The sequence below is a fragment of the Triplophysa dalaica genome, chromosome 3, assembly GCF_015846415.1.
Source record: "Triplophysa dalaica isolate WHDGS20190420 chromosome 3, ASM1584641v1, whole genome shotgun sequence".
NCBI lineage: Eukaryota > Metazoa > Chordata > Actinopteri > Cypriniformes > Nemacheilidae > Triplophysa > Triplophysa dalaica.
Genome location: NC_079544.1, coordinates 22,855,150 through 22,877,574, shown reverse-complemented (window position 1 = coordinate 22,877,574; position 22,425 = coordinate 22,855,150). Strand labels below are relative to the sequence as shown.

General features: G+C 39.8%; 1 protein-coding gene across 1 annotated transcript in view; it reads left to right on the top strand.

Annotated features, from left to right (window-relative positions):
- Positions 1 to 22,425, top strand: part of svilb (supervillin b) — a 39,080-nt gene that overhangs the window by 5,371 nt on the left and 11,284 nt on the right. Inside the window, exons 3-20 of the mRNA XM_056742999.1 lie at positions 412 to 491; positions 603 to 660; positions 738 to 901; positions 2,050 to 2,761; positions 4,873 to 4,956; positions 8,079 to 10,193; positions 10,676 to 10,846; positions 11,016 to 11,056; positions 11,133 to 11,197; positions 11,923 to 12,059; positions 12,337 to 12,432; positions 14,052 to 14,301; positions 14,590 to 14,676; positions 16,076 to 16,676; positions 18,928 to 19,465; positions 20,562 to 20,697; positions 21,320 to 21,367; positions 22,240 to 22,320. Of these exons, the coding sequence (XP_056598977.1) occupies positions 412 to 491; positions 603 to 660; positions 738 to 901; positions 2,050 to 2,761; positions 4,873 to 4,956; positions 8,079 to 10,193; positions 10,676 to 10,846; positions 11,016 to 11,056; positions 11,133 to 11,197; positions 11,923 to 12,059; positions 12,337 to 12,432; positions 14,052 to 14,301; positions 14,590 to 14,676; positions 16,076 to 16,676; positions 18,928 to 19,465; positions 20,562 to 20,697; positions 21,320 to 21,367; positions 22,240 to 22,320 (5,464 nt within the window). The remainder of the gene's footprint in view (positions 1 to 411; positions 492 to 602; positions 661 to 737; positions 902 to 2,049; positions 2,762 to 4,872; positions 4,957 to 8,078; positions 10,194 to 10,675; positions 10,847 to 11,015; positions 11,057 to 11,132; positions 11,198 to 11,922; positions 12,060 to 12,336; positions 12,433 to 14,051; positions 14,302 to 14,589; positions 14,677 to 16,075; positions 16,677 to 18,927; positions 19,466 to 20,561; positions 20,698 to 21,319; positions 21,368 to 22,239; positions 22,321 to 22,425) is intronic.

Here is a 22,425-nt window from a genome sequence, read left to right as displayed (position 1 = left end):
AAACCATTTGAGTACAGTTCCAGAGATGCCCAGCAGGGCAGCAGAGAGAGTGGACAGCAGGATCTGGTGGTTCACAGTGTCGAATGCAGCAGAGCGATCAAGTAGAATAAGGACAGATCACAAGGATTTAGCCCTTGCCTGCCCTAAGTTTTCAACGGCAGACAAGAAAATGTCCTTTCTTGAAGCCGGATTGTTGACTCTCCAGCAGGCTGTGCTCTTTCAGAAGCCTTGGATAGGAAATGCAGGAGTGAAATTGGTCTGTTGTTGCTGACCACTGAGGAGTCGAGTACTTTTGGAGAATTCTCCAAAAGTACAAAAATAATTCTCCATTAAATGTTGAGTCTGTTGTTAGTGGGCATGTGATATTAGTGTTGTTTCCAATTTCACACATTGTATATCTCTGGCTTACAGCTTTGGCGTTGATGACAGGACTCCACAAGTTAAAAGCACCACAGATATAGATGCTAACATCCTTTCTGTGCTTCCCAAAGGTGAGATAACATTGCAACATTCTTACTGTATAGTACATTTAAATAAGGATATAGTAAGATGATTCTTGAAATTTCAGCTAAATTTTTAGTTTTTACCGAAATTCTTTTCAGTTTCAGATCTCAGGAAGCAATTTGAAAGCGTAATCGAAAGTAATCCAAAAATGAACAGGTATGTTTTCTCCCCCAGCGGTTCTCTGTTTATGTTCAACTGATGTCTTGAGGCTTTGAAGCTCTTTTATCTTTCAGAAAAGAGAGGATAGCGCGCAGGCTGGAGGGGATCGAAACAGACGTTCCCAGCGCTCTTGCTACAAGCGTGCAGGACACAGGCGGACTGGTGACCAATCGGCTACTGGAGGAGGACACCCCACGTTACACCCGTGCTTCAGATCCTAGTGATACCGGCATTGTGGGTAAGAACATGACACAGTTCATGGAATTTGTTCTTTTTTACTAAGCTTTGTTTACATTTTTTACTAAATGTGAGAAACATTTGAGCAACATTTATTAAAGAGACAAATGTTCATGTGTAAATTTGAATCGAATTGGCTTCAAGGCAAGGCAAGTTTATTTACATAGCACATTTGATACACAAGGGCAATTCAAAGTGCTTTACGTAAAATGATTGACCGAGAGAAATAAGACCTATCTTTAAAGTGCAAATAATTTAAGATCACAAATACTTTAGATTTTAAGAAACAATAAAACTGAATAATATTGATTAAACATGCGAGTGTACCTGGGTTCCCAACGTTACACTTATATTAATGATTTATAATAGATAATTATTGATATTATTTAAATTGATATTTAAATGAATGATAAATATCAGAAATAGCAATTGTATGTTTCAAACAGAGGTGGCAACATTGAGGCAACTTTCCATATAAATATCTGTAAATGAATCGATTAAATATTTCTGTCTGTAGAGCATATAAAACCTTGACAATGTGTCAGGAAGCATTTTGTTTCAATTTTCAAAAGCAAAACAGGGTTCTTCCTGCATAGAGAAATTTGAGGCGGCCGCCTCCATCAAATGTCGTGCCACATCAGACTCTCGCCAAAACGATGTCTTCACAAGAAATGCTGTGTGCTTTTAACAGACTGTCATTTGTAACTGCAGTTGCGGCATTAAGCCACAGTAGAGGCTCTGTTTCATTATCAGCACACAAAAAAGAGTTGCTGAACAAGAGCTAGCTGTGTTTGTTTTGCATCCAAAGTTAGTTTAATTTTTTGATATTTCTTGAATTAACATGACGTACATCACTGTAATGTATTAAGCTGTGCAGTTGGTTCGTTGAATCAGCTTAAACTAAACACAGCGAGTTCGCTGTATTTTATGTAATAAATAAAACAATGCTCCTTCTACAGTCTTTCTAATGCCCGCATGATCTTTTCCCTGCATCAACATGAGAAGACACACTTTCTCAGTGTTTCTTGGTTGCAATTCTCAAACTTACCGCTAGTGGCCGCTATAAATCCCATTCTAGACATTTAATAATTAAAATGAATATATTATAATATTATATTACAATGTATTTTTCTCTTTATCATGCCCCAGTACGACGCTACAGTCATGATGAGATCGAAGCTCCGGAAAGGCAATCCCGAACTCGGATGCGCCCTGATCCACAGCAACCGACCCATCCTGACACAGTGCCCCCGACCCCACAAGAGTCAGATGCAGCCAGCCTCAGCTCCAAAGCCGATCGGATTGCGCGCTACAAAGCCGAACGTCGCCGCCAGTTATCAGAACGTTACGGAATCCTGCTCGACCAGGAAGTGGATATGGATTATGCGCCACGCTTCACACGTGCCCGCAGAGAGTCTGACCTGTCGGACAAAGCAACTCCACCTGACAGGTGGCAGGGTGATAGCCGGACAAGGGATGGGACTTTGCAAGAGCGGGATAACATTCAGGAACGAAACAGCAGCAAATCCAAGTACAGCAGTTCAGGGATGGGTCGGGTCTTTATGCCTTCTGACTCTGAACATGCTCCTCCATCAGGCTTTGAGGCCGAGCGAGAGAGGGCAATGAACTTGGAAAATAGTAGACGTGCACCAGACCGAAGTCCCAAATCCCGGCCGCAGGAAGCACAAGTTCCCATGGAAACTACACCCACACAACCAACGAGGGGTGTCGCTGTTGTTACGGTGCCAAGTTCTCCTAGGACAGCGCGTCGAGCCTCTTTACCTTTGGCGCGGCATGCCGGTATCTCTCCTGGAGATCTGTTTATCGAACAACAAGCTCAAAACATCCTCAACAGGCAGGGGTATGTATTCATGCACAGTTTCAGACGTTCCTTCTGCTCAGTGTTGGGTGCAACTAGTAAAAAAGTAAATAGATACTGTAATTTAATTACTTTTTCCTTGAAAATATAAAGTAAGGGACTACTTATATATTTTCTATAATTCAATAACAGTTACTTATGATATAATTAAACTAAATAATGTGCATAATATATGTGTGCAAAAGGGGAATTGACTTCAAAATTCAAAGTCTAACTTTAAAATCACAATTTAAATAATCACAATTGTAATTCTTTGGTCAGCTAATACCTCTTTATGTAGTTTTATATTATTTATTTGAATGACTTAAGAGCTGTTTCATGTCTTTCCTTGAATCCCTTAACTAATCAAGGTTAATATAGGATATAGAAATTGATTAGTAAAAAGTAATAAATACTGTTTGGAGAGAATAATTTGTTCAATAATCTAAATCCACTATTGAACATTGAAAAAGTCATTAATTACTAGTTACTATTTACAAGTAACTTGACCAACACTGCTTCTGCACTTGGTCAAGTTCCTTTAAGATGAAAATGAGGTTTCTAACTTCTAAATTGATTTTATAAAATGAACACAAGAGAGCTTGAAATGCTTATAAAAATATATTCAGAACCTGGTTAAGAGTTTCCATCATCTTTTCTTCTGTCTGTCCCTTTAAAATGGTGGCCTTTAAGAATAATGCTTCCGTTTTTTTCCTTCAGTCAGATAATGCTGAAGCTCTTAAACATGCTCGGGGAAATTTGCTGAATAGACAGTCTTTTGTGTCTAGTCAGGTTCATAATCATGCCAAAGAGCTTCTGCGCTGCTGGGATAAAATATGTAGAAGTGCTCGCTGGGCGTCAGCAAGAATGTCACTTTACTTTAGTGCTGTTGACTTATATTGTATGGGTGCTAGTTTTAATACTGTCTATATAATGGGGGACAAGAGATGACAGTAACTGCTTGTTTTACAAAAAATGAATAAAAAATTCTCAGCATTCACAGGAACACTTTTGTTTTTATAAAATAAGTCGAACTGGTTGACGATATAAGTTGTTCACGTTTATGGTCATTATTGTGGTGCTTACAGTATCTTAGAACAGATGTTCCCAAACATAATTATTTCATGACAAACCCAGATCGATATTATCCATCTCAAAACCCACCAAAATGTTTGTATATAAATACTGGAAAATGAAGATTTGTTCTCTTTAAGTTGAGAGAAGTTGTATGACAACCTGTCGCAAGTAGCACAGGTATTTGTAGCAATAGCCCGCAATTCTTTGAATGGGTCAGAACTATTGATTTTTCTTTTAATGCCAAAAATCATTAGAATATTAAGTACAGATCATGTTCCATCAAGATATTTACTACATTTCCTAACGCAAATATATCAACACTTGTTTTGTTGAGTGGATTTGGCAAAATCGCGTCAAAAATGTCCAGAAACACGCCTACAAACTTCACTCGCTGCTGCCCGCTCCTTGGAAATTACTCACTATGTAAATTTGAGAATTTCAGCTTTCGGGCTTATCTAATCTCCACCTCATCATTACAGCGGTAAACTGATAGAGAGCATTAAAACAAACCAGTTTCTTCTTAGCAACATCCTACTAAAGCGCCTCTGATGAACAACATTGACGGCGATTTTCTCAACATTTCGATTTTCTTTGCATCCTTATATTCAAGATTTTCAAATAGTTGTAATATCTGGGCCTAATATTGTCCTTATCTAGAGCTTATTTATGCAGCTTTTCATTATAAATTTCAAAAAATGTTCCCTTACTACTGTCTTTGTGGCCCAATGTCCCATATAGGTTTAGTTGCAATACCAAAATACCAGATTTTCTAAAAAGTATTCGATGAGAAAGAGATCCAGACTGATGAGATCAGTCCTTACATAAGCACCCTGAGACAGTATGATGTCAGAAATAAATTGTGAAACCTCAAAGCTAATTACATTGGTTAGGTGAGAAGCAAGTCAGAAGTACCTCACAATGGTGTCTTTCCTGAAGGTCACTGAGGATTGATGAGGCCATGAGTGTTTTTGTTACAGTTGCAAATGTCATGGTAATGTTGCTGTGGTGATGCGAGTCTAAGCCTCTGTGTTCTTTAGTCTGGCAGCTCTGTCTCAGAGCGAGTGGTCCCTCAGGAGAGAAGTGGACAATGAAACAGACTCACAAATCAACTGGCCATCCAGGTATCAGAGTCATTGTGACCCATTCCCTTGTCGACCCACTAAACTGCCTTTCCAGCATTAATTCTCCACATCCACCCCTCATGCTCATAATTTACTGTACAGAAATACCAGTACAGTACAGAGCTTTTCATATTCCCCCTGACCATTCCATAAACAGTCACTTGTTTTTGTTTGTTCCTACTGACCCCCGTATATGACCAGCTTCTTCTAATCTTAAATATACCGTAGTCTTTCAAGTTATCCCATTATTAAAGATATTAAAATGTAATAGTGGAGAGTTGTAATGTAATATTGGAGCTTCTTTTTGTGTCCGTCACAGTTTGTTCAGTTACCAGCCCTGTTTAAAAAAATGCTGGTATATATGCTGATTAGGTAGGTTTTGAAACATGGTTGCTGGTTAATGGTGGTTTAAGCTGGTCATTTGCTGGTTTAAGCTGGTTACGTGCTGGACCTAAACCAGCTCATGACCAGCTTAAACCACCACATGACAAGCTCATTACCATCTTAAACCAGCACGTAACCAGCTTAAACAAGCAAATTACCATTTTAAACCAGCACAAACCTGCTACCATGCTTCAAAACCTACACTTTTCAACAGGGAGAGTTACCAAGTTACCGGATTGTGGTCAAAATGAACCATAATGAATTACATATGGTGTTACCAAATTCAGCCGTTACTTCCGGGTTGAAGTGGGAATTATCGAATTTTCTAGAGCATGTGAAAGCAGCATTACCAGTTTTACAGAAACGTCATCATTTGGCATAACACAATACTTTATTCAGTTTTTAATCTTGGGTTACATTGTTATGTTTGCCCTTGGCTTTATGGATATACATATATACCATCTTAACAGGAAGTTAAAAATTAAATGGTTCGGTGTGTGTATTCATTATTGCTTTTGTATTGTTAATCATTTTCATGAAATTGTTGCATTAATGCACTAAAAGGCTACATCAGTATGAATTAAAGCACAAGTTATTATAAATTAAAATATGATGCAATCTCTAAAATTGAATTTAAATATTTTTTTCTTTTGCTTTATTTGTAAATATTAAACTGGGTTATACCAGAAGCATTACCAGTTTTATTAGATAACTCAAATTAAATTACAAAAGGAGACATTTCATTCTATAATTTTAGTATTTTTTATAGGACATACATGAAATGTAAGTTTAACTATATTTTATAGCATAGAAATCAAGATGTTACTTGTTATAATACTAACATACACATTGCTAAGGCAAGGCAATACACTAATCATTAGGTAAGACCAGAAGTGACCAATCAAATGAGCAGAGACAATTGCCATTGTCCCGCCTCCAAAGTATCAAAGTCAACCCGACGAGCGAGCAAGTGTTGAGCAGTTGCGAGAGTATAGAGAGAATTGCGCGCATACTCATCGCGCGTTTGTCTTGTTTTCATGCACTCGAGTTCTGGTCTAAATAAACACCATAGTTACAGACTTGTACATGATTTCCTACTCTTTAAATTCAGAGAAATGTAGTATCCATTTACCCTTCAGTTGTTAAAGCGTTTTGTGGTCTTTTGTGAGACAAAGAGCAAGTTTGTGCAGCAGAGGTAAATCTGCAGTCTGTAACATTTGCCCCTCACCATCCCTCTTCATAACATTGCAGGTTTTGTTACATACTTTACATGGGTCGAAGTTAAAGAAAAGGTAAGGACTGCTGCAAATATGAATCTGATTTGAAGAGTTCTTACCCTAACTGTTGCAAATGAGGGTTATGTAAGAAGATTTCTATTTTTCATGTCCTTGTTTAGTAACTGCTTGTTGTTAATTTCTAAAGTTACAGATCCTTCAAAAACTAACTGTGATCTTTTGGAGAACATTGCTGACCCTTGATTTCTCTCTGGAGACTTGTCGATTTTAAAGGTGTCATGAACTGGCTTTGTTTAAAGTTTTATACTGTTGTATGAGGTCTACCAATGACATCGGTGTGTTTTTTACATTAAAAAAACTTCAAAATCAATAAGTAATAGGCTATTTTCTACCCGGGTTTTGAGGCTGGCTCGACAAACGCTTGGTTTTAATGGGTGTGCTATTGACTTGGAAGTTAACGCTCCGCAGATAGCAGTTTGCGTACTAAACTTAATTGGAGCCTTCTGTAAATTTGGTTAGAAACTTAACGTTTGTAGAAAAGCTCAATATAAGGAAGAAAGGAGTCGGGAACTGACAAACATTTAAACATTTAATCACATAATATCAAAAGTAAACAGACATGTGTAAAAAGGCGAATAAAACATAAATACAAACATAAACATGTTGGATCCTGGTCCTGTCTCTTTGACGGTCCGGTCGATCGTTCTCTTATGCTCCCGATCTGCTACGTGATACGAGGCCGGTGCGAACCACGGTCCCGCCGTGGTTATGTCTAAACCTTACAATACAGCCTCCATTATTCGCAAACAGTGTATAAAACCTTGAATTATGATATATGAGCCAGCCAAATCACAGAAATGAACAATCACACGGGACTAATATTATCACAGGAATATGTTAGGGAATTTGTAAGGGAATTTTTACTTTACAAATTACAGACATGGCCGATTTGCACAGCATTAAGATCACAGACAACCTCTACAATTATTACAAATGACTAGAGGTCCCCAGGTAATACTTATCACGTGCGAATAGTCTTTAAAAATATGCTTCAAGCACGCATTACTAATGTCGGAATAGGTAGGAAGGTTATGCAGCGACTGTATTTTTCCACAACCAGGCACTGACTGCACAGTATTTTGCGATCTTTAATGACATAACGGCATGTTTATTGCTTAATCGCTCTATCTGGTTTCGCGCAACTTGTGTTATTTCAGTACTGTCATGCGAGAACCAGTGGGCGGGGCTAGAGAAGTAGTCGTTAATATTCTTCTGTGCAGGTGGTGTTCAACCTGATAGATAGGTGCATTCAAGGACCTGGCGTCCATAACAGTTGTAATTTCAGTAACAAGGGCCTTTTCAGTTCTGACACTTACAGGATGTTTGCTTGAATACAATTCCCTCTTATGTAACAAAAGCTCGGGTTAAAATTGATGTCTTAATTCATGACTCCTTTTATTGTGAAATACATTGTTAACTCCTCTCCTTCCTTCCTGTATGAAGAATACGAGTAAGAGAGAGACAGGCAAGAGAGGAAATCTCCGTAAGAGGTTCTGATTCAGGGTCGGATGCACCCTTGATACAACGACATCCAAAAGTGACCCCACCATATCTGGCTCCACGACCTCAATCTGCAAACCAACCACGAACCCGGAGCACAGAACCCCCAAACCAGGGTGGTGAGACACGTCAACAAAGGGCGCACAGTGCGGAAAGACCACGGTTCCAGCGAACTCACAGCATGGATTCGGCTGCTAACCAGCACACACCCTTAAGTCAACAAGCAAGTAATCAGCGTGCCCAAAGGGCAGATCCCCCAAGCTATGAGCAAGAGCCCGGAGTACACCCAAGCTTCATGGGCCATCAGCCAGGGTTCAGGCAAATCAAGCAGTCTTTACCAAGGCGAGGTAGTTTGGATGCTAAACAACTGTCCCAAACACAGGGAGCTATCCAACAACCACACCGAGCAAACAAAGACCCCCAGCAGGCATTACTTGGTCGTAGAGATGGCCATCCACCTGTTCAAAAATATCGGGCCATCCTTCAACCGATGCCTTTGGACCGACCAACTCAAGCTCATCCACCTTCTAAGAAACCTCAAGATGAAGGTACACATCCATCACATGAACAAACACAATATGGTCCTGTTTTGGTTCACCCTTTGCAATATGGTTCAGTCCAAAAACTACCTCCAGCCTACGGACAAACTGTCCTTCCTACTCCTCCTTATGGCAATCCACCACAACCTTCGATTTCAGTGATGCACCATGTGCCAGCACCTCCTCCTGAGATGCTGGATGCCAAAAGACACTTGGTTTCATCAACATCTATAACCAAAGAGGGTGTAGATGATAAAAGAAAAGATAGCGCCGACCAGATTCAGTCCCTTCAAAGAGAAGGACGATCAACATCCAGGGTGGATGCGCCTTTAGGAGGGCTACTTCGAAGCAGAAAGGCTGTGCTACCCTCAGAGATCCGCCGCAGGGAAAAGAGTGTTGATGATCCCATGCGTGGACATGATGAAGATTTGGAAAGTTACAGAATTAGAAGGATTAGTGAGCCAGGCGTCCCAGAGGGAAGAAGTGAAAGGAAGTTTGAGGAAGGAGAAGGACATGATGGAAGAGGAACATCTCATATGGAAGAAAGAACAGTAACAAGTAAAAAGGTAATTGATATTCCAAAAGACAGAGAAGGTCTGGGTGTCAAAAAGATGAGTCAGTCTGAGATAAGAGATATAGAAGATGGTTCAAAGAACAGCTGGAGAGGTGAAAATATAGTGCAAGGCATAAAGATTGGTCAAACAGAACGAAGAAAGCAAGGAAGTAGTATTAAAATAGAGGAGAGGAAAGGTAACTGGAGCAGTAACTTAGTGGGGGTCGACTTGGAAAGTTATAAGAAGATTGATGATTTCAAAGAAAGTGAAAGTCAAGTTGATAGAAGAAGCCAAACTGCACATGCAGTTGAACCACATGTACACGGTGATACTAAAAGGATCAAGGACATAGAGGAGCAAGAAAGCCACAGATTTGTGGTAGAAGGACATGGTAGAAGACGACGGGGAAATCTGTCTGAAAGTGATGACATGCATGTCAGAAGAAGAGGTATAAACCAGTCGGAAGATGGTTGGGATGGACGTAGGGTACGCAAAATTTGCCAGTTGGATGAATGGGAAGTTCAGGGAGTTTGTAGGGTCAGTCAATCAGATCATTGGGAAGGACGCGAAAAGGGACACCAACCTGAAGGTACGGACTTCATGACCTCACAGCCACAGCTAACCAATGAGCAGCAGTCTAGGGTGGGGGAACCAGGAGGGTACTTGCAGAAAGGCTCTTCCCTCCCACAAGCTCAACATCGAGTTAATCAGGATGCAGTTGACCTTAGGCCAAAAGTCAGAAACAGATCCATGTCAGACATTGGAGTGACTCGGAGGTCTGCTGCATTGCGAAGTATGGAGCGTGCTGCTGGGCAAGAAACTGCCATGGCAATGGGGGCGGGGCTTCACTCTTGGGATGCGGGCCCCGTGGCTAATGGTGAAATGGGCTCTTTGGACACTCGAGTTTCTGTGGCGAAGTTGAGACATTCCTACTTGGAGAACGCTTCTGGACGCAGGCCTGAACTGTATGTGGACAGGCTCGTCTGCACGCTGAGTCAAGATCATTAACTTGTGTTGATTGAAGCACTAACTTTACATCCTTAACTCTTGCATTAGTGCTGATGTAAATGATGAATTACTGAAATGTTGCCGTACGAAGGATTAATCAAGGACCACTAACGGCTTCAATTATAAACGGCTTGTGTGAATATGTCTTGGCTGTAGAAAACTGATCATTTTTAGATGTTAACTAACCAGTGTGCATGACTAGAATATATGTCTGGTATAAAATGCTTGTTGATATGTTTAATTCTTAATCTTACCCTAATCTGTTGTCAATTAATTTGTTGTCAAGGCTTGACTACCATGAAAAACATTTCTGTTTTTGTGATTTGTGTTGTGTTGATTTTTTAATATGTTCAAGTGTGCTACGTAACTTTTTTTTTTCTTTCCCTGCTTGCAGTATATAATTTTCTGTCTTTTGTCAATCTTTGTTGTTCTAATAAAGGGAAACTAAAGGAGATATTGTTCCTATGGAGGCTGATCCTGCTGTGAGTGGTGACCGGGAAAGAGGTGCCCGTCGGCCCCGGCGTTACATTTCTTCTGGGGATGACAGGAAGTCCTCTGAGAGGTTCAGAACCCAACCAATCACGTCAGCTGAAAGACTGGAATCTGATAGGTAAAGTGTAATAGGAAGTTCTTTAATGAATAAACTTGTTAAAATATGCATGTTTATGTCTAATGAAATGCTCTTTATTTTTTGTTCTGTTTTCTAAATCAGTTTATGTAAAAGGAAATTTGTTTATTTATTTCTTGCAACAATACCTCATTTTTTTATTTTTTTAAAGGGCCCGCCTTAGTCCAGAGATGGAACGTGCAGAGCATGAGTGTGAGTTCATACATCTTTGTAAACCATTATGTTTTCTTTTGCTGCTTTTAATCCACCAAACTCTTTTTCTCTATAGTGGACGAAGAGAAATTGGATGAACGAGCTAAAATGAGTGTGGCTGCCAAGAGATGTCTCTTCAGGGTATAAAACTTTTATTTACTGTTCATGTACAGGATGAATTAAAGTGTGTTATTTTCTGGAGGATCTATTGAGAGGAATGCAATAAAATATACATAAATTCAGATTTATTATTAAGACCGTACATAATGAAGTGGTATATTTTTATTACCTTGGAATGGGTTTTTTCTATCTGGTCCCCTTACATGGAATTTACCCTGTTGTTTCTACAGTAGCCCTAAACGGACAAACTGCTCTACAGAACGTGTTATCTACTTCGGCAATGAAGCAAAACGTAACGACGTCTAACGTTCTATGTCAGCTACAGTAGTGCTGCTAAAGGGGGAGAGGTGGAGTGAGCCGTTGGTTGCAATTCACAACCTCACCACTCGTTGCTGCTAAATTTCATACACTGGACCTGTAATACATAGACAATTCGCTACAAAAAACATGTTAGAGGTCACATCATGAGGAATTTAATTTTCCCAGAATACAATACGTACACTACATTTCAGATCAGAGCTGTTTTTGAAGGAAATGATGGTTAAAAAATACATTGGAGCTGAGAGCACCTTGCAACAGTCTTAAAGGGACAGAAGCAATAAAAAAAATCAGGAGTGAAAGAGAGGATGGCATGTTGTTATGAGATGCTTACAATAGTTAGAATTTTTTTGCACCAGAGTAAACTTTTTATAATTGAACTTTGTGGGAAAAATGAAATATCCGTTTAAATATCTGTTGTTTAACAGGAGTTGGAAAGAACTTCAGATGGAGGTGTTCCCAAACCCCGGTCGCGCAATGCTGCGGTCGAGCGGAGACTCAGACGAGCACAGGATCGCTCACGGACACAACCTGTGACGCCAGAGGAAGTGGTCATAGCCGCGACGTAAGTCATATCCTGCTTGAAGGTTTTTTATTAAATCGCATTACAATGCACACACATCCCCGAGTCCATTTTTAACCTCTTCTATGTTTTCTTTCAATATGTTTTTCAAATGCATCCATCATTGTAGTTCTACACATTCTAGTAATCCTATATTTGGTGCCATCTTTCTCCTCTGATGTTTCTTTGAACAGTTTTCACTGCCCAACCGTTTTGTGCACGCCTCGCATTTATCACTGATTTTCATTTACTTTATTCCTCGTTGTTTTGTTCTCTAAAGTTCCCCCACTCCCCCCACCCAAGTTATCACTATTCACACAACTGCTCCAAGAATCCCGATCCCTGCTGTAGTCAGCACCTCCACAACTAGCTTCAGGTATCATGTGACCTGGGTGTTGTTTACTTTTGTGTGTTTGTGTGACATAATATACAAATTGCATGCACTCATAACCTTGCTTTAATAGCAATTAACCATTAAATGTCGTTGTGTCAAAGGCCATCTTTGGGCATCTAGTTTGGCCAAATGAATTGATTGCTTATGCTCTGTTGAGCATTATTCAATAAATAACCCCTTCACACACTTTATTTATTGAAAAAGCCAGTGTCTCTTGTGTTAGGCTGGTCAGGATGCTCAGACACAATTTTTGGGGACATCATTAAATCTGCCAGTATATTGTCTCGGAGTATTATGTGTGAAAGTGTTTTACATTGATATAATTACATATTTCAGCATAGAAACAGAGAATTTAGTTTATAATTGAGATCAGTAGCAGGTTCTGTAGAGATTTCTCTGCTAATCAACCAGCGTTGTCTCACTGTTTGACGCATTGCGCCCTCTGCTGGTGAACGCTTAGAATACACATTGTTTTCTATAGTAGCATAAAAAACAACACTTTTTTACCAATTAGATATCACATGCTTGCATGTGTATGATTGCATAGGTGTATACACATACTGTATATACTATCAGTATATATATAAGGTCACTTAAGCCTTATTTATTATATCCAAGAGAATGAGAATAATGGTAAACACACCAGACTGTGGGAATTGTTGTGACTAAAAATAAATAATACACAATGATATTATGTTTCAGCATTCTTAAAAGAAGCCACCCTTTGCCTACAACTTGTATAAAAGAAGAGTTCATTTGCAAAAACAGGCTTTTAAAGAAATCCAGTTTTAGTTGGGTTTTGATTAAGTAATAATATAATGCTAACTAATGCAATAAAACCAAATAATTTTTGCAAATAAACACTTTAAATGTGTATTTTATCAATTAGCTTCTTGAAGTTTACCCTGCTGCTTTTTTTAGTAGTATTGCAGTTCTTCTTTCAGCACTTCCTTATTTGGTTCAAGCTGTGCTTAAAAAAAAATCATAGATCTTGAAGAAGATTTAAAATTTTAGTGTAGATTGTGTAGGTCACTGTGTGTAATGAACCACAGGAGTATATTAATATGTGTGCCCAGATGTTTTGGGTGTTTGCGTTTGCGCATGGTCGCCCAGATTAGCTGTAAATAAATCACTTGCCAAGCAGCCAAAACACATTCTCAGTTTTGCACTCACACCCAAATGTCACCCGTCGATCAACATTTTTACAAGAAAAAAGTGCATTACAAAAACTATGAAGTTCAAATATAGTCAATAAAGTCTCTATATGGCCAGACACTAGATCAGCCTCTGTATGTGTTTACTTGGGTAAAAGTTAGATGATGTGATTGAAAAAAACAAATCACTCACTTATTCCTTCTACTTATAACACAGTTACACTGGTGAAACTTGATGCTTTTCCTCACCATTACAGAAGATTAACGCATATGCCAGTCACTTTTACCCAAGGTGACTTGCATTGCAGAATAAAATTTGTGTTGGTGTTGCGAGCTGCAAGATTTACACAATGTTTTCTTTGCTTTTGCACTCACATTGGTCTACTGCACATCTGTATGTATCATTTTCTTGTTATGGTGTAAACATGCTCCAAATGTACCATTCAGCCTGCAGGCGTCTTCGGCGCATGGCTCGGGTCACCATGAGCAAGAAAAAGAGACGATTCCAGAAGAGGAGGGGGTGGGTCATGACGAGCCAGACCTATCAACATTAAGTCTGGGTGAGAAGATGGCACTGTTTAACCGCTTATCACAAGCCCCTGGCCCGTCAGCAAACGTACTGCGCCCTGACACCCGTCAACGTAGGGCCAATCCTCGTTTCCAGACCCAACCCATCACCCAGGGCGAGGTTGAACAGGTCTGTTTTTTTCATATATTCTAAAAGATGTAAAGTTTTGTTTAGTTTGTGTGTCATTTATTTGACAATTTAAAAATCTTTTTAGGAAAAGAAGTAAAGTGACTTAAAATATTATTTTATGGGTTCTTTTTGTTTGACATAATAATTCTTTTACAATTCAGTTTGGGACAGAAACGGCACACTTTTCAAAAACAGAAATTAGAATTGCCGTTGTGTTCTGAATATTTTAGAGGTATTCGGTAAACTCCAGGCAGTGCTCTCCTGAAAGTTAAGTTGTGCCATTTGCAGGAATTTACACATGACGTAGACACATCCAGTCACACAGATCGACCCGCTGTGACTAATGATTCTGTTGGTCCCCCTCAGAGCGAGCAAGTAAGACTTTGGACAGAGGCTTTTGATTGGCTGATTATTTAGAGCCTTGCCTTTATCGCAGCAGCTGATTTGTCCGAGCAAGTTTTGAATTTTGAAGCTGAATATTTTGCTGCATTTGCATTTTGTGCATTATAACTTTGCTTAGATTTTTTGCCTTTTAATTATTAGTTAGATGATTTTCCATTATAAATTATGTCTTGAATTATTCCAAATCTGAATACATTTCTTTTAGTTGAACTCAAAGATATTTGGAAGAATGTTAGCAACTGACAATTCTGAGGCATCACTGACTAGCATAATAGGAACATTATGGTGTAACTTTTTTGTTCTCGTGAAAAAAAAGTGTGTGTTTTTAGAATTTGTAAGAGCAGACAGTTAGTATGGTAGTCAATGATGTCCCAGAAATGTTAATTGCTAACATTCTTCCAAATATGTTTCTCTGCGTTCATCAGAACAAATACATTTTTACAGATTTGGAACAACTCGAGGGTGATAGAATTTCCATTTTTAAGTGAACTATCCCCACAAAAGTTGAAAGGGGTCATATGGCGTGAATATGTGTTTTGCTGTGTCTGTGGTGTGTTTTAAGTTGCTGATGCATGAATTAGACACGTTAAATTGCAAAAATGAAAGTGTCGGAACAAAAGATGCATTCAATCGACAAGCGGATGTTCACCCAGACCTGCCTGAAACACCTTGTGTAACCACACGCCCCCAAATCTATGTCAGTTCATGGTGTGATTTGACCAAGACCAAATGTATACACATAAGGTGGGCGTACCTGTCAGTACGATTGCTTTGGAACATGAAAAAATGGGTGTAATAATACACCCATAATCCATGAATACTGATGTTGTGTTAATACTACATTGGATTTGATAATATTGTAAATTATAAGGCAAAATAAAATTTTCCACAATTGCGTGCCTCCCTACACTCTACAAAATAATCAAAATTAAAGGTGAATTTACTTATTTAATCTTATTTGTTTCTGTTCCACAAAGAGAGTCATATGGGAAGAATTGACACGGGTGAGAAAGTGCTTTTGCAAGATAAACTTTTCCAATTAACTGCTTTAAATAACTGGGATTGGAGTTGTTTTAAACAGCTGGGTATAAATAATTACTATTAATGATAATTACATAACATTTCAATTTTTGTGCATGTCTTTGTGTCTGAGAGGTTGTTTGTTATGTATGCAAAGCGCATCCGATCTCTGCCAGCTGCCCTTGTAGTCTATATGTGACCTCTGACCTCTCTAGGGGCTATGGACACGATTTCAAAAAACATCAAAAAAATCATAATGCGTCTCTCTCTCTCTCTCTCTCTCTCTCTCTCTCTTTCTCTCTCTCTCTCTCTCTCTCTCTCTCTCTCTCTCTCTCTCTCTCTCTCTCTGTAGCTACGACGTGGAAGTATGAAATTGGAGCCCCTCTCTGCATTACTGGTCCACTCCCCTGCTGTAGCCACCACCCAGGCCTCTGTTGCCACGGTGACAAACGTTTCCCAGTCAATGACCGCAGATGTTCGCATGGGGATGTCCACGGCACCCACTTACACTCCGCCTTCCGTTCAGGGTTCGCCCAATCAGACGGGCTCCGCTCAGCTCCCGGCATATGAGAGAGGGGTTCGATACTTCAGTCTCACGGAGAGTGGGGAAAATCGCACACCTGATATTCGGTCTCCGCCTTCCGTGGAGCAGCTCGGCCAGTCGCCTTACAGCAAGGGCGGAGCCTCGCCTTTTTCAGCAAGTGGAAAGAAACAAGAGGAAACTGGGTGGAGGGGCAGACTTGGTTACTTGGGAAGAGAAGAGAGAGAGTCCGAGTCCTCGCCGCAACGCACACATGTGCTGAGACACACACCCCCTCACGGCAGGGGAGACACAGAGCTGAGGGGCCCGCGGGAGAGAGAGAAAGAGTGCTCGCCCGTCTCCCAAGGAGGCTTCTTGTCACCAGATGCTCATCAGACGGTTAGAGGAAGCAGTACAAGGACCGTCACCTCAGGTAAGAGACGTGAAAAGGAGTTTGGATGGGTGCAACCCATCAGCTGTGTCTATTGTTTGAGCCGTGCACACATACACATACACATGCAGACGTGCACCCTCTGATTGGGTTAACCGGAGATCAGCTTCCAGCCTGCAGGCTGCTCGAGTCGAATGCGATTAGCATAATTTATCATACATCATACACCCGGCCGTCTTTGTCCGAGCCGCCCAAAACTAATGATGCCGAAATGAATTGGGCAGAAGGCAGCGTGGAGTGATTCTCTCCTCCGTGCCTTTTGTTTGGCGTCTTCAAAGCTGTTACTATTCCTCCCGCTGCATCCGAGAGGCGCGTGTGCATGTGTGAAAGACGGGATCGCATTCATTATTTTGTAGTAAAGAAGCAATGAATGGATGACAGGACTGGGAGTGGTAAGACTGATGCTTGTTACTCAACATGTACACATATTGTTGCTTTGTAGAAAAAACACACAGTGATGAACCTTTATTAGGGTGAATTTCACATCTGACACATTTTAAAAGACAGGACGTGACAATGTCTTTGTTGAGATAAGGTTTTTTGTGTAATGTTAGTGTTGTATGTCTGGGGTCTTTTTGTGTGTGTCAGATATTGATTGAGCCATATAATAAATGTGTCTGCTTTCATTGGGTGTGTGAGCATGTGTGGCGCTTTTTGGTTTCGAGTCATGCGTGTCGCCTGCTCCGTTACATGCTTGCAGCTACACACAGATTGTGGATTATTAACATGACAGTTGTGAACATTTGGAACATGTGTGATGTACACTGCTCAGTAAAATTAAAGGAACACTTAAAAAAAAAAACATCATATCTCAACAAGGAACATTTTCATGCGGGATATCTAGACTGATATGGACGGGGTAATGTATTCGGAACGAAAGGAAATCACATCGTTTAATGGAAAGGAAAATGATCAACCTACAGAGGGCTGAAAATGAAAGTAAAAAAATTATGCAGCCGGCTAGCCCATTTTTTTCCAACTCAGAATGATACTCAGTAGTTTGTATGGTCCCCACGGCTTGTAATGAGACGAAAGATGGTGTCCTGGGGTATTTCCTTCCTAGATCTGGAACAGGGCAGCACCGAGCTCCTGGAGGTGCAACCTCAAACCGGCCAATCGAGCTCCACAGTGCCGCGCAGAGAGCAGAGGGCCCGGATTTTGGATTGTTTGGTCCGAGACATTCACACCAGTGGCCTGCTGGAGGTCCTTTTGTAGGGTTCTGGCAGTTCCTACTTGCAGAATGGATTAGATACCGGTCCTGCTGATGGGTTAAGGCCCTTCTACAGCCCTGTCCGGCTCTCCTAGAGGAACTGCCCGTCTCTTGAAATCTCCTACATGCTCTTGAGACTGTGCTGGGAGACACAGCCAACCTTCTGGCAATGGCACGTATTGACATGCCATCCTGGAAGATGTAGTGTCGAGGTATCGCCTCATGCTGTCAGTTGTGACACTGACCCTAGCCAAATACAAAACTAGCAAGAAACTGTCCGAAAAGATGAAGAGGAAAATAAATGTCAAATGTAAAACCATCCCTGTTTTGGGGGTCGTCTCAGTGTTGCCCATCTAGTTTAATTTCATGAACATCATAGCAGCTGAAACTGAATAACAACCCCCTCTTCTACTTAACTGACCAGATCAAGATCCCATGGGTTTTATTGATTTGATGCTATATTCTGAATAAAGTGTTCCTTTCATTTTTTTTGAGCAGCTGTCTTTGATTCGAGTAAATGTTGATGATATAATGCGTCTGGTAAAGATGCAAAAACCCTGTTTTTCCTCCATGTTCATTTAACCTGTGCATAAATATCTAAATTGTTTCTTATTTATTTTTAACTTGTTTAATTTTAATGATGATTCTCATTATTGTAAATGAAGCGTTAGTTTAGCCAAATAAAAAAATCTGTCACCGTTATTCACCACCATGTCATTCAAAATCTGAAAATGACTCTTTCTTCTGTAAAACACAAAAGAAGACATTTGGAAAAAAATGTCTCATTAGTATTTTCAATGTAATGGAAGTCAATGGGGGCCAATGTTGTTTTGGTTACCAACGTTCCTCAAAATATCTTATTTTGTGTTCTTCAGGAGATGAAAGTCATACAGGTTTAAAAAGACAGTAAATGATTGACAGAATTTTCATCCTTTAATCTAAAAAAACAACATCATGCTGCGATTTGTGTTAAAAAACAGCATATGAATACTGATACAGGATTTCTGTGTTTGAATTCACCAGATGTCCCCGATCTCAATATATCTACGCGAGCCGTGAGCGCCACCGTGGTCTCCTCCAGAAGTATTTCACACACCTCTCAAACTCTTCCTTACCTCCAGCAAACACAGCCTGAAACACCTCCGCAACCTCAACGAAATCCACCGCAACACACTCAAGTCCGCATTCAGCCTCAGGCCTATAGTCCGTCTGGGCAAACGCACCTGGTTTCAAACCCTCACACCTACATAGACCCTCAGGCTCCTTCACGGCCTGATCAGGTGTATCTCGAACCCCAGCGTCAGACACAATCCAGAATACCACCACAGACGCAGCCGAAACCACAATCTTATCCTCCGTCCCAGTCACCTGCATACATACCCCCGCAACCAAAGACACGCCCTCAAACCCAGCCCAAACCCCAGTGCTTCATACCCCCTCAAATCCTACCCCAGGAGGAGATCGAACACGGGCCACCTGAACCCGTTGTCTTGAAAGACCAAAGGCCAGAGATCCTAGAAGAACCTGAAGAAGTCATGACGTCGATGTCCATCAAAGAAAGGTGAGTATACTGAATATACAGGAGACTCAGAGATGACATATTTTCGAATGCATAACCTGGAAGTGATTTAAGGACTTAAGGTTCCATCGCTCCAAAGTCTTTGGGTTTTTTGAATGGGTTTTTGTTAAAGCGCCCAAAATAAGGTCTGTGGGAAATTGATCTTGATTTATTGTTGATTTGAAATTGCAACAAATGGCTCACTTAACCTTCAGCCCTCCCTTTTGAAGCACTACGTTGGCTGACTCGGCACAAATATGTCGTCACATTTACGCTTCTTGTTGGAGATAACGCATTTACGAAATGCATTCTGTAGAGCAGTTTGTCCGTTTAGGGCTACTGTAGAAACAACATGAAAAAACAACACTTTATGATGTAAAGTGTTTATACACCTCTGAACACATGATTATATTGCATTTCTGAAACAATGGACCTTTAACTGTGGCTACCTAGCTAGGATTTGGTAATAGTATCTGTTTGCCTTCCTCAATTTAAATATGAAATATTGTGGTGTTACTCTAAAAATGTTACAGTCAATTTATAGTGTATTGTATTAGTTAAGAATAACATTAACTGCAAACGTCTAGAAGTTGTGACAAAATGTGATAACGGAATTTGATTTTGTATACAATATGCAAAATATATTCATGGCAAAATAAGAGCACGTGTGGCCTAGGGGTGTACTGCAGTGTAGAAGAAACAGAGTCACATTGAGCAGACTGATGACTGGAGCTGTTCTCCTTCTGTCTGCTCTGATGAATGAATGTGGGTCACCACTGCTCACTGCGAACGCTGCAAAGACGGACGGCTATTTTCGAACTCCCAGTGTTCCTCTGCGGGGAAAGATGAAATGAGCCAGAGAGAAAGAAGCCTGAATAGTGAAAAGCGAGAGGGAGTTATTATGTCAATCTCGAACACCCCCCCGCATTTCGTATGTTGTGGGATTTAGATTTCTAAATCGCATTGTGTTTTCACTTCAATTTTGCTTTTTAATCATGATTTAGTTGACAATTTTTTGCTTTTTCTATGTAACGTAGTGAATACTATATTGAATAATATTTTATTCAAGATGGAGTAAAGCCTTTGAAATGTTTCTCAGGTTGGCCCTGTTGAAGAAGAGTGGAGAGGAAGATTGGAAAAACAGGATCAACAAGAAACAGGAAGTCATTCAGGAAGTGGTGTCCGTAAGCGAGAAGAGTAGCCAAATATGGGAGGAGCAAGGCTTTAAGAAAAAGGTAAGAACGTGTCACCTAGCAACATGAAATCAGGAACAGTTGAGTTGGACTACACTTGTTCTACTGAAATTTACTCTACACTAAATTTAAAGAATGGCAACAATTCTGTCCAACGACAAAAACTTCCTACATGTTTGAAATGAGTGTGAGTAAATGTTGACAATTTTCATTTAGCTGTTCCTCATGATGTGTGATTAAGAAGTGTGACTCGCCAGTAGTAACAGATACGCGCTTGTAGTCAAAGCTGTTAATTTGAAGGCATTTTTCAAGACGGTATCTCTTGGTGTGGATTCTTCAGTGCCGTCTGGTGCAAAGAGTGTTCCTGTAGCTCATTTGGTTGAGCATTGTGTTAGAAGTGCAAAGGTTCAATACCCAGGAAACATGCTTAATGAAAAATCAAAACACCAAGTCTTATAATACTGATAAATGCGTAAAGGCAAAGTAACATGCATAGCATCCTAAATTATTGTCATATGGTGATAAATTATCACCTTCCTAATTTAAGTGCAAAAGTGTAAAAATTGTATCTTATAATAAGACTAAATACATAATATCTTTTAGGTAGTACTTTTAAATTTTGGTCATTTTCTCATGCATGCGTACACCCCCCTGTGTGTTGTAGGAAGAGCAGACTGTTATCAGTGAGTTTGCAGTATCCGAGCAGCTCTGGGTAAGATATTAAACATCAGTCGCTGTGTACTGATTTCTGCTACAGGCTGCTAGTCAAATGGCTTGATGTTTTGATCTTTAGCTGTAAGATGATTGGCTGACCTGCTAGTGCAAACTGCAGTTTGATTGGCTGTTTCTTTAAGCTGCGAAGACTGTGATGCACTGCTTTCTCTATCTGTAGCCTATCTCTGAAGTAACCCTGTTCTTCTGCTCAGAAAGAATCCGCTTCAGTTTCATTTATAAAAAATTGTAGGTTGTTATACTAGCACCTTTTTTTGCTTTTTATGGAAAATATACATTTTACTTTATAAAAATTAGCTTTTCTTGTTTGTCTGAAGCTAAGCAATTGTTGTAGATGTTTTAGTTCACAATCTAACATGTTTTGGGATTAAAAACCTTGATGTTCAGGACTTGTCTTTTATGTTCTTTTAGCTTTTATTTTTCCTCCAGCATTCTCCATCTGCCTTATTCTTTTATTTTTCTATTGCTACCAAATTGATTAATCCTTATTAATTGAACCAAAAATAAATGTTTGTGTTAAATATATATATATATATATTTATGTACATGCACGCATACATGTTTATATACAGTACATGTATATTTAAATATAATTTATTATGTATAGATATACATGTGTATATACAATATTACAAATGTTTGTGTATTTATAAAAACATATAAATAAACATGCCACACACACACAGGCACGCACACAAATTATATTTAACCACAATCCTTTATTTTGGAATCGATGAATTATGATAAATTAAGTGGACAGCACGACTCTTTCATGAACTACTTTTGTCATTTTTGTCCTGTCATTTACTCCTGTTTTCTACTTCCTGTGCTGTCATCCATCTCTGTCTATAGGAGCCTGTCTTTTCTTCTACCTACTCTCCTCCTCCTCTTCCATCTTCCCCAAAATGCCAATATTTAGAGCATCAGGGGCAGGTAAGAGAGACAGTGTGCATTTTGAGGCCACTCCTGTTCTCATAAATCATAAAACTGCATTGTTCTTCTGAGTTGTAAACATTCCTATGTCCACCATTCCGTTCT